Raw genomic sequence first — 16,141 nt, forward strand, 5'->3', positions numbered from 1 at the left:
GCGGCATCGCGCCGCTGGTGGCGCTGGCTCGCGGCGGCACGGACAGGCAGAAGGAGGAGGCCGCGTCGGTGCTGTGTCTCCTCGCTTACATCGCCGACAACAGGTTGGCGATCGCGAGGGCGGGCGGCATCGCGCCGCTGGTGGCGCTGGCTCGCAGCGGCACGGAAAGGCAGAAGGAGGAGGCCGCGAGGGCGCTGCGGAATCTCGGCTGCACGAAGTCCATGCTTGGGTGGAAGATCCCCAAGTTTCTTAGTTGAGTAGAGAGATCCCCTGGGTGGCCCTCCCAGGCTCTAATTTACAGCTCAAGCCAGAGTGGCGGCAAGATTGAGTGGCGGTGCGACATTGTGTCTGTGTCAAACCCTCCAGTGTGCGTCCCGGCGACTCATTCACTAGACTCCCAGCCTGCTATACAAAACCCTCTGAGTTCGGTGCACTCTAGTTGCGGCGTCCATCGGGAGAGGAGGGCGTAGCTCGTGGGCTTTGTCGCGGCTCGGCTGTTCGGCCGGCCAGCTAGTCAGGCGCCGTCGCTGGGCGGGGAAGGGGGGGAGGGGGGAAGCGGTGGATGCGGGGAAGACCGGCCTCGTAAATCTTTTTTGCGGCCCGCTAAAAGTCGTCGAGCCCCTCCTCAAAAAAGACTGGACTCCACACACTCCCATTCACGACGAAAAATATTTCGGTTCAACAGTCTCATAGCCGGGCTAGTATCCCGCGAGCGTGAGGGAGAGCGAGGTCGGGATGAGGACAAGGCCAAAGGTCAAGAGCGCGAAGGCCGCTGTCCGCAGCACCCCTGGCTCGTCGCCGTGCGTGACGTAGTAGAAGAGGCCCGGGAAGACGAAGGTGATGGCGGCAGCGCCCGTCGAGCCGGTGATCGCGACCATTATGCCGAGGTCGGTGACGACCAGTGCGACGGCAAACGTGAAGGCGAGCAGCACAAGCATCGTCCGCAGCTCGAGGTCGTCGTTGATGAAGACCGACGGCGGAGTCTTTGGCGGCTCGCCGCCGCCCTGCAGCGTGCGCAGGATGTTGGCGAACGACTTGCGCGTCGCAAAGGTCTGGATGGGGTACGAGGTGATGACGACGATGGCGACGCCAAGGCGGCCGGCCGTGGTGAACGGGTTGACCGGGTAGCTGTTCAGGATGTTTGAGGCGACGTTCGCCCCGAACGACATGTATCCAAAGTAGGACACTGCGATGTAGAGGGGGACGACGATGGCGAGGCCGCCTGGACGGCGGCGCGGCTGGGATGCAGGATGCGAACGGGCTTGGAGGACAGGAGGGCGGGAGGGCGGGAGGGCGGGAGGGCGGGCGGAGCCGTATATCAGTGCCATCAGCCGGCCGGGCGTCGGGTCCTCGAGCTCCGAGAGGATCGGCGGCAGCGACTGCTGGCAGGTGAAGCCGTTTGCAAAGACGACGAACTTGGCAAAGGTCTCCAAGCCGGACGCGCCAAAGCTTGGCTTCTCGCCCACGCAGCTCGCATCTCCGACGGTGCCGCACGGGGAGAGCTCGTCCGATGGCTCAAAGTACACCGCCGCGACGAGGGCGGCGACGGCGACGAGGATCGCGACCTATGCGCGGACTGACGACTGTATGCTGGGGTGCCGACATCCCATCCCCCGAGGAACGTGAGCGGAAAGGCTGGCTTGGCCAAACGGTGACGCACCGCGAGGGCCGAGGTGACCCGAAGGGCGTCCATCGTCTTGAGCAGCGAGAGGGGCGCGGCGATGCCAACCGACACGGCGGTCCAGAGCCGGCGGCTGTCCACGAGGCTGCTGCCGCCAGGCGTGCCAAAGATGCTGAGGAGGTTGTCGGTGGCGACGATCAGGTAGCCGATGGCCGAGCCCAGACAGTTGCAGATGACGGCCAGCTCGACGACGACCGAGAACCTCGGCCGGACCGTGTCGCCCAGCGTGGTGAAGGACTGGCGGTGCGTCCCGAGCTTGAGCTGGGCCCGGCCGAGGCAGAAGAGGGCGAAGCCACCCATGGCGGCGGTGAGGACGAGAATGGCCAGCCCAGGGACCAGGCCGGCCGTGGCCATGCCTGCGGGGAGGGCCAAGATGCCGGTGCCCATCACCTAACAGGCCATCGCAGGGAGCTAGGGCGCCAGAGAGGGCTTTGGAGCCCACCGTAGAAGACCACCGTGTTGGCCAGGTTGACAAGCGACGAGGCCAGTGACGCCTTCTCTTCGGAAGGATCGCCGACGTAACCCGCCTCGCCGTGCGCGGATCCTGCTCCAGACGGGCGCGTGAGGTTGACGAAGGAGGCGCGCGAGGAGAGCACCCTCGCGGCTGGCACTACGGTGTCGGACGTGGCGAGCATCGCCAGCTCGGCCGCATGCGCCAGTTCGGTTTTCGCCGACTCCCTGTTGACCGTCAGGCTAGTCCGCCCGACCCTGGCGGTGAGCGCTCTTGCCCGTTCGCTCTGCTTGGTAGCTGCGTCAGCCTCGCGCTCGGCGCGGTCGATTGCGAGGTGGATCGTGGCGTGGATGGCGGTCGGCGAGGATGTCTGCATCGCGACTCTGTGTGGTAAGAGGCGGGCGCCTGAGCGGTCTGCGCCGTCTTTTGCGCAGCGTTGGAGCCTCGAGCTCGCCGAGGCGGTCGGGCTGGGCCGGCTGTGTGTGGGGTATGTGGGGTATGGAGTCGAATCGAGCGGCGGCTTCGAATCTTTTTTCTTCTCCCCCAAGGGAAAGCTCAAGGAGCAGCCTGGCGATTACCCCTTTGCGCGGCAGCAGGATTGCGATCTACGTTTGTTTGATTTTGAGGCTTTCGGAGGCTTTGGAAAGGAGGTTCGCAGCACCCTGAGGGAGGCGGCGAACCAGCTGAGCAACAAACTTTCGCACGCTCAGCACCTGGACGAGGTCACATGGACCACCAAGAACTGGCACGGGCTGCAGATGCAGCGCTTGTCTGTCGTCCTCCACACCGCCGTGGCGTGGCAGACGGTGAACGAGCTAGCGTGCGGGGAGAGCGGCATTGTGCATGGTGCGGAGTGCATTGCCGTTCTTAACGGAGTCGCTTAGGCGGCTCCGGTGGTGAGCCTGTGTGTGTACCAGTCCGCGCCAGTCTGCGCCCTTGTCGTGCCAGTGTGCTGTGAGAGAGGCTTGTATCTTAAGAATTCTTCTCCCCGACGGCCCAGAAACATTTGTGTTATCGTTGTTCTTGACCTCGAAGTGCCGACGCTCGCGCCGAAAATTAAACTCAGGAACTGCTGTGTCAAGTGTCTGTTTTTTGACACATCGGATCCTGCTCCGCTGGCAGAGGGCGGCGCTGGTACGAGCGAGCGCCGCCATGGAGGTAGGTTGACGCAGACAGTGGCGAGGGGGCCGCTGCTGCGGGCGGGCGGAAGGCACCGCGTCGCCGCCGAGGGCGGCGCCGTGGCGCCAAGGACCACAAAGGAGAGTTTGAGAATGTGCCCGACACCGAGGCGGCGAACCACGGAACGACGCCCCCCCCTGCCATCTCTGGTGGCTCTGGAGGCTCCGCAGAGGCGGAGCCCCCTGGGGGGCCTCGTCCCACGTATCTTTGCGGCGTAACCATCACCTCGGCTACAACGGCACAGGTCTCCTCTCCTTCTTCCTCTTGGCCGTGCGGGCCCGACTCGGAGCTGCTGCCGTTTGAGCTCACCGTACACCGAATACGCGCGGCTCTATATAAGCTCCAGGACGAGATGCACGTGGCGGCACAAGAGGAGGAGGAGGAGGAGGAGGAGGACGAGAGGGCGCTTAGGGCCGCCACTCCACTTACACGGCCCCTCTCTCCCTCGCCCCTTGCCTTTGTTGTGCCTTGTGTGCCTAACAGCGCTGTGCGATTGCTACCAGGTGGGATGGGTCGCCTTTTGGTCGCTCCTCATGTTCTTCGGGCTCAAATTTGCTGGCATGCTCCGCGTCTCGGAGGAAATCGAGATGGCGGGCATGGACGTGTCCAAGCACGGCGGTTCCGCATATGCTGGAAGCGAGGGCAAAGCGTAAGAGTTTGTGGCCGCGGCCTTGTACATTTGGATTATTAGCCTGGTCGGCTGGTGTGCAGTCCATCCGGTCCGAGATGGGAGGACGCGCCTGAGATTCATAGTTGGACGAGTGCCGAGTGGCGCGGCTCGTCCCTCCAAGCCACAAGCGTTGCGTAGCGATTGCTTAGACTCGGACTCGCGCAGCATGTTGATGACGTCCCTGACTTTTCATGATTAGGAACGTTACCATGTCGTGTGACTGTGCTTGTGAGTTGTGTATTGGACATAAGGGTGGTAACTCCGAGTGGCAGTTGTCAGATATCAGATATACACACAGATTCGCGTTCTGGTTCACGGTTCATATTTTTGGGATTTGGCGCCGATGCGTCATGGGGCATGGCTCATGCACACGCGCACCGCCACCGGTCGGAACACGGAAGTTAACGCCGCGGGGTGCGGACATTGCTCTCTCTTTGCTGAGTTCGGGGTTTTCGTTTTGGGAAATTTTGCTTGCCGCTAGAGGCCAAGCGAGATAGCGAGTGATAAGCGTACCCGGCGTATACTCTACTCTCTCTAGTCTCTACGGACTACGCTCACGGGAAATATCCTCAACGCCAAGCTCTCAGCCGCCACGTCTGAAGTGTTTAGCGCGACACACCCAACATAGTCTCCGATCATAATCGCAAAACGTTATATCTGGGAGTGTGATTACGCTCACTCGCCCCCCGCCACGGTCGCCTCAAACACGCGGATCGCCCGGTCGTCGCCCACTGAGCAGAAGCGGCCGCCGCTCGGGTCGAAGGCGACGCCCCACGCCTGGTCCGAGTGGCTGTCCGCAAGGGTCTGCACCGAGGCGCCCGTCGTCAGGTCCCAGTTGCGCACGGTCTGGTCAGAGGAGCAGGTGACCACGTGCGAGCCGTCGGCGGAGAAGGCGGCGCCGAGCACCCACGAGCCTGCGTTGCGAGGCCATCACCGCGTGGAGACGAGGGGCTACAATGGAACACAGCGGAGTGCATCGGAGTGCAGCGGGAGACCGCGGGATGCAGCGGAATACGCGTCCTCTCGAGGTAGGTTGAAGACAAGGGTCTGTCGTCCGCGTCTAGGCCCACGAGCCGTGCCCCTGTAGCGTATAGAGCTGCCGTCCCGACGCGGCCTCCCACAGCACCGCGCGCGAGTCCTCCGAGCCGGAGAGCACCTGAGGGCGTGTGTGTGTGTGTGTGTGTGTGTGTGTGTGTGTGTGTGTGTGTGTGTGTGTGTGTGTGTGGGCGGGCGGGGCGGGCGGGCGGAGGGCGGCGGCGCGCGAGGTGGGCGGAGGGCGTCGGCGGGAGCAGAGGGTGTCGGAGGGGAGCGGAGAGTTGTCGCGTGTCGGGGTCTGCGTGTCAGGGTTAGTGTGTCGGGGTTTGTGTGTAGGGTTAGCGTGTCCGTGTTAGGGCTAGCGTGTCTGTGCTTGGGTGAGCGTGCTAGTAGGGGCGCCGTCTTGCCGTCGCGCGAAAAGGCGACGCATCGCACCGCCACCGCGTGCGCCTCCATCTTTGCGACGCGCTGGTACGGCGCCTGCGGTGCGGCGTGGGCGGCGGCGTGGGCGGAGGGGTGAGCCGAGGCGTGAGCGGAGGCGTAGGCGGAGGCCGTGGGCGGAGGCGGAGGCTGTGGGCGGAGGCGGAGGCTGTGGGCGGAGGCGGAGGCTATGGGCGGAGGCGGAGGCTGTGGGCGGAGGCGGAGGCTGTGGGCGGAGGCCGTGCGGCAGAGGCGGTCTGGTCTGCCGTTGGCAGAGCAGACGCGTGTGGCTTTGGAGGCGAGCGCGGAGCCGAGTGGCGGGGGAGGCGGTGTGGAGGGCGGCGCGGCGGGGCGGCGTGTCTCTCTGGAGGCATGCGCGCAGCCGATCGGCGGCGCGCCTCCATCTCGAAGACATGCACGCCGCCGTCCTCTGCGCCGGCGGCGAGCAGCGCTCCGTCCGCAGAGATAGCGGCGCAGAGAACGATGCGGTCGCTGCCGATCGAGAGCGAGGCGGTCTTGCTGCCCGAGGCGGCGTCCCACAGGCTGATGCCGCCCATCGAGCCGGCGGCGACGGTCGCGCCGTCCGGGCTTAGCGCGACGCCGTACGACATAGGCCCGCAGTCAATCTCGAGATTGAGGCTGCCCGTGTCGAGGTTCCAAACGCGGATGCGCGAGTCGAGCGCGGCCGACGCGGCGACGGCCACGTCCGCCGCGACCGCAACGGCGGTAACGCCGAGCTCGTGGCCCGTCAGAGTGTGCCGCCGCTCAATTTTCGCTCCGTTTACTTCATAGGAGTGGACGGCCTCGTCGGCGGAGCCGGTGACGACCAGGCCGTGGCCCCACGCGACGCAGGAGATGCCACCCTCGTGCGCGTTGAGCTGCGAGGCGGTGGGGTGGTAGAGGGTGGCCATGTGTGTTCCGACGCGCAACGATGGCAGGCAGCATCCAAAGAGAAATCCCGTGGCGTACCTGTGGCGGTCAATTTCTTTCCACGGCGGTGCAGAAAATCTTATGTACCTGTTGCTGTCAATAACATTCCTACATGCATGTAGGAAGCCTCGATGTAAGTGGGGCGGGTTTGCTGCTGCGAGAAATTCCGCCGGCCACCGTATCTGAGTCGTTCTTCACACCGCCATCGCAGAGCAGATTGTGAACGATAAGGTTTTTGCTCGCCTTCCCTGGGACCCCGTGTTGCGTGACTGTCTCTGAACTCTGTGCGATTTCGGGCCGGGGGTTGTGCGTTTATGTGAACACCCCCCTGCGCGCGGGCGGGCCTTCTAGGCCCGCGGGTAGTCTCCCCCCATCCCCAGGGCCTCCAGGGCTCGCACCTCAACCTCTCACAGACCAGCGCACAGCGCCGCCTCCCGCATTTTCTTCTCAATAACAAGGTGTGAATGAAGGAGCTTGCCTGTGGGGTAGTCCTCCTTCGAGGAGGTGTGAAGGAGCTTGCCTATAACGAGCACGGAGCACTTGGAGCGTCGCCGTCGTCGCAGGAGTCGCTTAGGCGGCTCCCGTGGTGTACCTGTATTGTGCCAGTGCGCGCCAGCCCCGTGCCTAGTGTCGTATGCTCGCCGCCGCCGCCGCCGCCGCCGCGTTGGTCTTCCCTCTGCCGGCGCATCACCGCATGTGCGCGTGCGAACCGGCCCGCCGCGTGCGAACCGGCCCGCCAACAATGGCTGGCGTCGACGAGGAGGCGCCGATGAGCAAGGCCGAGATCGACGCCTGGCTGGCGGCGCAGACGGGCGCCATTGACGGCCGGGCGCAGGAGCTGCTCGACGGCGCTGGCGTGACCGCGCCACCGCCGTTGCCGGTGGCGGGAGAAATGGAGTGGGGCCGCTGGTCGCAGCGCGGCGCGGCGCTGAGCTTCGAGCTGCGTGTGCCGGAGGCGACGCGTGCGGCCGACGTGCGTTGCGAGTGCCTCATCGGCTTCCTCGACGTGCGCGTGAGAGACGAGCCTCTCCTGTCGGGCCGGCTGGCGGCGGCCGAGGCTCGCCAAGACGCCGCAGAGTGGCTGAGGGCGGATCAGAAGTCGACCTTTGGCCCTTAGGAGGTGCGGCCGACCGAGCTCGAGTGGCTGCTCGACACGACGGCGGAGGGCGAGAGGTGGTCGCCCTAGATGTTGCGCTCCGTGTCGCCCCGCCACGTGGGACGCCGGTCGAGACTGCCGCCGCATATCACGCTCTGCTCCACCGGTCTCTCCTCCCGTCGCCGTGCAGGTTGCTGTGCGTCGAGCTGCCGAGGCGCGCGCCGCCGCCGGAGCAGGGCCGGCCGCCGCCGACGCCCATCTTTCGGTCGCTCCGCGTCGCCGGCGTGGAGGTCGCTGAACCGGGCCTCGTTGAGGAAGCGGCTGCGCGCCAGTCCCGTGCCTAGTGTAACAGAGAAAGGCAACAGAAATTTCTTTTTTCGGCGGCGCTGCTCCGCAAAAACATGCAAAGAGCGCCCGTGCAGCGCAGCTCCTCGCCCTCCCTGCTGGAGGAGCGCAACCAGCAGCTCGAGACGAATCTGCGCTTCGTCGTCCAGCAGCTGAGCCAGCGCGCCGAGGATGCGGTGATGGAGCGGCTGGACGCGCTGCTCGCGCGCAAAGAGCGCGACCTGCGCCACGCGCTGCTCCGTGCGCAGGCCCGCGACCTGTCGCCCACGGAGCGGCTCGAGGAGCGGGTGGGCGTCCTCGAGCGCACCTTTGCCGCGGCGGTCGCGCTGCTCGGGCAGGCTGACGACGCGCCCGCACAAGCCGCCGCTGCCCCAGCTAGCAGCGCGGCAAGCCCCTTCAGCCCGCACCCGTGGGACTCCCGTGGCGCGCCGTACGCCTCGCCCGCGCCGCCGCCGCAGACCCCTCCGCCAGCCGCCGCGCGCAGCAGCAGTCGCGAGGCGGAGCTAGCGAAGCAGGTCGAGGTGCTGACTGCCGAAGCGGGGCGCCTGAAGGCCGAGGTGGCCGAGGCGACGGCCGCGGCCGACAAGGCGAGAGCGGAGGCGGCGCGGCGCGTGCACGCCGCCGAGGAGGAGGCCTCCATCTCCAAGGCCGCCGCCGCCGCCGCCGCAGCCCGCTCGAGGGACCTGGAGGAGGCGGTCGAGGCTGCTCGCGCTAGAACACGAAGGCGTATTCTCGCATCTCAACTGGCGCTCGAGAGGGGGCGTATAGCGCTGCATTTCTGCCGTATCCAGCGGCATTCGCCTCCCTCGGGCTCACGCGGTGCTCGGAGTGCACTGCACAACACCGCCCTCCCCCGCCCCCACGTTGGCGTCTCAGGCGGCCCGCGAGGCGGAGCGGTATGCTGGGCTGCAGGCAAAGATGGAGGCGGCGCGCGCCGAGGAGTCGGCGGCGGAGGCCGCGGCGCTGCAGACGCGGCTCAAGCTGTCCGAAGCGGCTGCGGCGCGCGACGCGGTGTGGCGCGCCGCCCGCGCCCCTCGTTGTCCCGCCGCACCTCACCCCTCCCGTCGCGTATGCAGGCGTCCAGCAGCGGCAGCGGGAGCGGTAGCGGTGGCGGGTCGCACGGCGGCGAGGAGGCGGGAGACGAGCCGGAGGGGGCGCCGCCCGCCACGGCTGCCCCCCCGCCGCCGCCGCCGCATCCTCCTCCTCCTCCTCCGCCGCCGCCGCCGCCGCCGCTTCTGAAGGGCGGATCCGCCAACGGCGTCGCGGGCGTACGCCGGCTCGTCGGGTCGCTCACCCGAATGTACGTTGCGCAAGAGATGCGTGCGGCGGCGGCGGCGCGAGAGCAGGCTGCTGCGGCGGGGAAAGGGCCCGGCGGCGGCGGCGGCGGCGGCGGCGGCGGCGGCGGCGGCGGCGGCGGCGGCGGCGGCGGCGGCGGCGGCGGCGGCGACAATCTCAGCGGGGCGGAGGCCGTGGCCGACAGCGAGAGCGGCGGCTGTACGGGCGAGCTTTCCTCCTCCCTCCTCCCTCCTCCCTCCTCCCTCCTCCCTCCTCCCTCCTCCCTCCTCCCTCCTCCCTCCTCCCTCCTCCCCCCTCCCTCCCCGCTCCCCCCTCCTCCCTCCTCCCTCCCCGCTCCTCCCTCCTCACTCCTCCTCACTCCCTCCCTCCTTAGGCGCCGTGGCGGCGGAGCTGGAGGCGGCTCTCGAGGAGTTGCGGGCGGAGAGCGAGGCGAGGAGGCGCGAGGAGGCGCGGTAGAGCTCTACCGCCTAGCGGGAGAATACTTGTTCTTGTACTCCGACCAGCGCTCGAGAGGACACGTACACGCGCTTGTATTCGTCTCCTCGTACCACACGCGGTGCCCCGCGTGCTCTGCACCATCACCGTATCCCCGCCCTGACCGTGGCGCATTCACCCAGGCGCGGTACGACCGCGCCGCCTGCGCGCTGGTGCGCACGCGACGCGCGCTCTTGGGCGGCGTGCGTGCGAGCGTCCGGGCGCAGCTCGAGACGGCGGAGGCGGGGCGGAAGTGGTGCGTTGACGCCGCCGCCTCGCGGGCATGCGACGACGTTTTGCGGTGAGTGTCTTCGGGAGCACTGTCCGCTGTAGGGTACCTCCGCCGAGGCTGCCTCCGCCGGCCGGCTGGCAGCCGCACACCGGCAGGGATTGCGCCCTGCGCGTGGACCAGGCGGACGGACACACACACACACACACACACACACACACACACACACACACACACACACACACACACACACACACACACACACACACACACGCTCACACACGCACACACACACAACACACACACACACACACACACACACACACACACACACACACACACACGCACACACACGCTCACACACACACACACACACACACACACACACACACACACACACACACACACACACACACACACACACGCACGCACACACACAACACAACACAATCTGGCGCGGTCCCCACCGCTGCCCCTCTGACGATCGCACTTTCGTCTTTGTGCACTGCCACCAGGTCTGTGGTGATGCCTCTCCCTGAGAACGCACACAACGCCTCGTGTGCAATGCCCCCGTGTGTGTTCCGCTAGTGCGTCTGCCCTGTCGACCGTGCTTGGACGTGTGTATCACTGACTGCCTGCCTGCCTGCCTGCGAGGACCAGGCGGGCCGCTTGGCGGGAGGGTACGGCGCCGACACGAGCGGCATGCTAGAGGCGGAGCAGCTGGAGGCGGAGATCGACTTCTCGACGCTCAAGGTTGAGGGCGAGGAGGAGGGGGAGGAGGAGGGCGGGGAGGGGTCGCCCGACACGCGGCTGGCGGACTTTGCGATGCTCGTCGGCGGCGGCGGCGACGACGCGGACGAGGAGGAGGGCGAGGACGACGAGGCGGCGGCGGCGTCGCTCGTGGAAGAGGTTGCGGCAGAGATGGCGGCGGAGGTGGCGGCGAGGGCGGCGCAAGCGGCGCCGCCCGAAGAGCCGCCGAGCAGCGTCGAGCCCCGCCTGGCAACTACGCCGCAATTTAGGGCCGACGCGCCGCCGCTTGACTCGCCGCCCGAGGCGCCGCTTGAGTCGCCGCCGCCGTCAGAGGCGGTTGAGCCGCCCGAGGAGGCCCCGTCGGAAGGTCTTCCGGCACCGCCGCCCGAGGCTCCGCCCGAGGCGTTGTCGCAGGCGCTGACCGCGCCGCCGCTTGACGTGCCGAGCGACGCAACGGAGGCGCCTGAGGCGGGAGGGGACGCATTCGTGCACGAGGCCGTGGACGATTTGCCCGGCGACGAGGATGGGCCGGATGGGTCGGTCAAGCAGTGGATGCCGTCTGCCCCGCCGCCAGAGCACAACGCGAGCGAGAGCGGTGTGGCGCAGCTGCCACCGCTCGAGTAGCGATCTCTGCAGACGCGCCTCGTGATATTGATGTGATTCGTGAGCGCTAGGGCGCTGGGGCTGGGTGTGGAATTTGGCGAATTTGGCGAACACGGCGCGTGAGATCTGTAACTGCGGTGTGCGGAAGCGCGTGCTGCATTTCTATCGTTGTGCTTGCTCTATAGCCTGTTGTCGGGTTTCTCCGAATCGATTCTCACACATTCACATATCCACGCCGATTGTCCGGATTCCGCGCGAGGGCGGAAGAGAGGTCTGCCTGGTCCGGTTTTGGCTGTTCCACGCGTGCTTTTCAGCCATATCTTGAGGTATGGCTGAAAACATACACGACGCCGCGCGTATCGTCCAGCGTGTGTGCGCGCCACATTACCCCCCAAACACCGCACGCGCAGGCGCCTGTGCTGCCTGTGTGTGCGCGTGAGCTGGCGTGATGGCCACAGAGCTGTTGGTGCCCGCCCGCGTATGTGCCGCAATATGCAGGGTTCGTCGCCGCATGACTGGATCTGGCTGGGTTCGCCGGCGCTGGCCTCCTTGTGCGGGTTTGTATCCCGATTTTCGAAATTGGCCGTCTCAGCTATCGCATCTCCATCGGCTGAGGCGGCCCGACCGGCGGTGTGACAGGATCCTCTCCGCCACCGCCGTCGCCAGGAGACTCGTTGGGATAAAGGCATCTGCCGCACGCGCCTGTAAGGGATGGCACGCGACAGGGTTGGAGTTGAGGGCGACAGGGTTGGAGTTGAGGGCTGGGCGCGCCATCAGCTCGAAAGAACGGGCAGCACGGGTGGAGGAGGCAGCAGGTATAGAAGCCGATGCACTGGCACGGCCCCTCCAGCGGGCCGGGGCAGTTCCGCATGCACTCCGGAGCAACATTCCGCATTATCGACAGCCTTGGCGGGCAATGCACGCAGACCGCGAACCTGGGTTGCAACTTTTTGCGGGTATGGTCCGCCTTGATATGTGCCTTCCTCGTAAGCGGCCGGCGGGGGGCGAGGGGGGGGGGGGGGGGTATGGCCCTGTCGGCGGGAGGGGCTTGGTCTGTCCGAGCGGGTGGGGGGGTATGGTCTTCAGGAGGCAAGGAGGATGGTACCATGTCAGAGACCCGTGTTATGGCCCTGCGAACGCGCACCCCCCAGGGCCAGGGCGCTCTAGCCCGTAACCCGATGCCAATCATCCGGCCCGCTGGGTCTGCTTCTTAGCCCCCCGGCCCTGGATGTGAGGTTACCGACTGCACTCCAAAAGTGCTCCAAGATACCGCCTTACCGCCCGCAAAAAGTCCGCACGGCAAAGAGCAACAGAAAATAAACCCGGCCCGCCCATTTAAAAAATCACAGACACGGCGGGGCCTGCGCGCGGAGCTGGAGCTGGCGGCACATAAAGACTTCAATTTAAAGAAATTCACAATTAACTCATTCGAAAAACAAAAGGCGGAAAAACGTCGCCGACCCCACAGCACACACCCACCGAATGCACAAAGAACCCTGCACAAAGATTGGCCGGGCGGGGCCCTGATTTTTTTTCCCCCCCCCCATAATAAAATAAAACGGACACCTCTACTAGGAGATGGGTAAAAAGGAACAGGTCCCCGCCCTGCGGTCTTTGTGCAGGGTTCTTTGTGGGTGTGGTCGGCGACTAGCCGGGGTCGTCCTCCACCCTGAAGCCCGCCCAGCAGCTGAACCGCTCCCTAAGTCGAAGGAGCATCATCAGTCTCACCCACTTCGCTCGCTGCCCACTGTCTCCGCTCCCTCCCGCTTGGGCCGCCGTCGTGGCCCTCGTTCGTCCCACTGGCTGTTGGCCCGTCCCCACGTTACCTCGGTTATCCCTCCTCCTCCGCGACTCCCTCAAGGCTGGCCGGGCCTCCTTCCACCCAGCTCACAGTAGAGGTGTCCGTTTTTATTTACAAACGCGTGAAAGAAAAATTGTCAGTAGACAAAGAGTCCACTCATCCCAGGCTCCGCACCCCAGAGATCTTCGTCCGATTCAAACACATCCTCCTCGTGGTCGTACTCGCCCGGCGATACGTAAGGCCCCGGAAAGGAGTACGTAGAGAGCCAGTGGAGATGCCGCTCCGCTGGCATTTGATGCGGCTGGTGGAAGTGCTCATCTCGGAAGCGCGCCGGCAGTTCGCTCACGTCCAACATCCAAAGCTGCTCGGCGGGCTTGGCATCTTCGAGCCGCTGGAAGAGCTCGACCAGGAGCGTCAGCGCATGCTCCTGCTCGTCGGCATGCTCCTCACGCTGCCGCCCGACTTGTTGCGCACCGCGCCGATGCCGCGGCCGAGGAGGGCGCCGCCGCCGCGTCGGCGCTGCCGACGCCGAAGCAGCCGGGCGTGCGCGGTATCGTCACGGCGCACAAGTTCCTTCCGGAGGATGAGGGCGAGGAGGAGGAGGGCGGCGAGGAGGGCGGCGAGGAGGAGAGCGGCGAGGAGAGCGAGGGCGAGGAGAGCGAGGGCGAGGAGAGCGAGGGCGAGGAGGAGGGCGAGGAGGAGGGCGAGGAGGAGGGCGAGGAGGAGAGCGGCGGCGAGGAGGGTGGCGAGGAGAGCGAGGAGGAGGAGCTCGAGGTGCTCGAGACCGCCCCGACCAAGCCGCCGAGCAAGCTGCCGGCCAAGCCGGCCAAGCGCGGCCGCGAGGCGCCAGCCGCCAGCGCCGCAAAGCCAAAGGGCAAGGCGGCCGACCGAGGGGCCAGCCGAGGGCGGCTCGGAGGCGGCGGCGGCGTGAGCTGGGACGATGTGTTTGGGAGCTGAGGACACGTGTGGGACCGGAAAGCGGATGATGAGCGCGAGTGGTTGACGGCGTTGCCGGCCGGCTCATTCGAACGATTTCCACGAGAACTTCGAGATGGTCTTTTTCAGCCCCCCGCTCGCGCGCCAGGGCCCAGGCCCCCAAGCGCCCAGGGCCCCCCGCCCAGCTGGTCCGCCGTGTAGACGATGGGGCCCTCCACCCCCCCTTTGCCCGTCGGGTGGATGACGACCGCGCGGTTGTCCACCAGCGCCGAGATCATGAACGCCGCCTCGTCGTACTTGAATCCGGGGCAGGCCATGGCAGAACACCACATCTCGAAGGTGGGCTCGGCCTCGTATTGGTGGGCGTATCCACGGAAGCTCCTTGCGACCGCTTGGCTGAGGGAGATAGTCGTTTTCGCCGGAAATTCTAACAATAGGAGCCCCGGGTTTTCCCGGGCAAAGCGAACTAGGTCAGCTCTCCGCTCTCCCGTCTGGGACCGGCCGGGCCTGTCCCGGGTTCCGTCATAGCTTGTGCGAGGGAGTTTTGTTGTAAGATTCTTTTTCTCGCGATGTCCAACCCGCCGCGCCGCTCGCGCCGCCGCGCCGCCCCCGCCTCCACCGCCGCTTCCTCGCCAATCACGCCGACGCCCATCCGCCTCCTCGAGCTCCCCACGGAGCTCCTCGCGCGCGCCCTCTCTCGCTGCAACAGCCCCGCCGACATCGCTCGCGTCGCAGCCGTCTCGCTGCTCTTCCACGCCTCGCTCGCGGTGGAGGCCATCCGCTTGTGGGCGCAAGAGCGCGGCTTCGAGCTGCCTGCGCAGCCAGAGGGCGAGGGCTGCGCCGTACGGTGGCTGTGCTTTTCGGCGTTGCTTTGCGAGTCCAACCCGCCGGAGAGGGTGGCGGCAGGCCTTCAGCACAGCCTCTTCATCGACGGCGAGGGGCGGCTCTCGTCGTGCGGGTCAGCGGCAACGGAGGACGAGGAGGGCGAGGAGGACGAGGAGGAGGAGTTTCCCGGCCTTCTCGGCCACGGCGAGGGCGTGACGCAGCTCAACACGCCGACCCGCCTCCCTTCGCCGCTGGGCGGCGAGCGCGCTGTGAGCGTGTCGGTTGGAGCCGCGCACAGCCTCGCCATCACCGCCGACGGCGCCGTCTGGAGCTGGGGCGAAGGAGCCTGGGGCAAGCTGGGCCACGGCGACCTGCAGGACCAGCTGCTGCCAAAGAAGATCGATGCCTTTGCTGGCCAGCGCGTCGTTGCTGTGTCCGCGGGATGCGACCACAACCTCGCCCTCACCGCCGACGGAGCTGTCTGGAGCTGGGGCTTTGGAGGCTTCGGCCGGTTGGGCCACGGCGACCAGCAGCACCAGCTGCTGCCCAAGAAGGTCGAGGCCTTTGCTGGGCAGCGCGTCGTCGCTGTCTCGGCTGGAGGCAACTACAGCCTCGCCCTCACTGCCGACGGAGCTGTCTGGAGCTGGGGCGAGGGAGGCTTCTTTGGCCCGTTGGGCCACGGCAATCAGCAGCACCAGCGGCAGCCAAAGAAGGTCGAGGCCTTGGCTGGCCATCGCGTCATCGCTGTGTCGGCTGGGTGGATGCACAGCCTCGCCATCACCGCCGACGGCGCTGTGTGGAGCTGGGGCGGTGGAGAGCAAGGTCGGCTAGGCCACGGCGACCAGCAGCAGCAGCTGCTTCCCAAGAAGGTCGAGGCCTTGGCTGGGCGGCGCGTCGTCGCTGTGTCGGTTGGATACGGCCAAAGCCTCGCCCTCACCGCCGACGGCAGCGTCTGGAGCTGGGGCGATGGAGGCTTTGGCAAGCTGGGCCACGGCGACGAGCAGCGCCAGCTGCTGCCCAAGAAGGTCGAGGCCTTGGCTGGGCAGCGCGTCGTCGCTGTGTCGGGTGGAACCGTGGACAGCCTCGCCCTCACCGCCGGTGCCGTCTTTACCTGGGGTAAAGGCGAGCGCGGCATCCTAGGCCACGGAGAGGACCTGTCGAACCAGCTGCTGCCCAAGAAGATCGAGGGGTGGGCGCCGGGGCAGTGAGCAGGAGGGTGTGGGTGCGAGGGGCCCCTTACCCGCCTGAGGCTGAGCGAAGTACTGTTTCGTTCGTGGTGGATGGGCCCACATATTGGCGACATGCACATGTACATGTTGTGCATGCAGTGGCACTCTTTGAACGGTAGACGAAAGACGTGCCGAAGAAGGAGAAGTCTCTAACGAGAGACCGCGACACTCAGTATATTTACCAAGGTATA

The 16,141-nt window shown here is 66.4% G+C and overlaps 4 protein-coding genes across 4 annotated transcripts; 2 read left to right on the forward strand and 2 right to left on the reverse strand.

The window, feature by feature from the left end:
- Positions 1–698: 698 nt before the first annotated feature.
- On the reverse strand, positions 699–2,508 carry EMIHUDRAFT_114718 (hypothetical protein; the record flags this gene model as incomplete). Its single annotated transcript, XM_005779735.1, has 3 exons — positions 699–1,565; positions 1,661–2,071; positions 2,137–2,508. The coding sequence occupies 3 exons, from the start codon at positions 2,506–2,508 to the stop codon at positions 699–701; spliced, it is 1,650 nt and encodes a 549-aa protein (XP_005779792.1).
- Positions 2,509–3,284: 776 nt separating this feature from the next.
- Positions 3,285–3,964, forward strand: EMIHUDRAFT_235976 (hypothetical protein; the record flags this gene model as incomplete). Its single annotated transcript, XM_005779736.1, has 3 exons — positions 3,285–3,294; positions 3,362–3,621; positions 3,815–3,964. 3 exons carry the CDS (start codon positions 3,285–3,287, stop codon positions 3,962–3,964), a joined length of 420 nt encoding a protein of 139 aa, XP_005779793.1.
- A 692-nt stretch (positions 3,965–4,656) lies between these two features.
- On the reverse strand, positions 4,657–6,347 carry EMIHUDRAFT_235977 (hypothetical protein; the record flags this gene model as incomplete). The annotated part of the gene is made up of 3 exons (XM_005779737.1): positions 4,657–4,895; positions 4,977–5,001; positions 5,850–6,347. 3 exons carry the CDS (start codon positions 6,345–6,347, stop codon positions 4,657–4,659), a joined length of 762 nt encoding a protein of 253 aa, XP_005779794.1.
- Positions 6,348–7,000: 653 nt separating this feature from the next.
- Positions 7,001–11,347, forward strand: EMIHUDRAFT_468883 (hypothetical protein; the record flags this gene model as incomplete). The annotated part of the gene is made up of 8 exons (XM_005779738.1): positions 7,001–7,372; positions 7,484–7,539; positions 7,653–7,752; positions 7,912–8,502; positions 8,684–8,818; positions 8,884–9,276; positions 9,721–9,750; positions 10,461–11,347. 8 exons carry the CDS (start codon positions 7,001–7,003, stop codon positions 11,178–11,180), a joined length of 2,397 nt encoding a protein of 798 aa, XP_005779795.1. The 3' UTR covers positions 11,181–11,347.
- Positions 11,348–16,141: the final 4,794 nt, after the last annotated feature.

This window comes from Emiliania huxleyi (genome assembly GCF_000372725.1).
Source record: "Emiliania huxleyi CCMP1516 unplaced genomic scaffold EMIHUscaffold_228, whole genome shotgun sequence".
Classification (NCBI taxonomy): domain Eukaryota; phylum Haptophyta; order Isochrysidales; family Noelaerhabdaceae; genus Emiliania; species Emiliania huxleyi.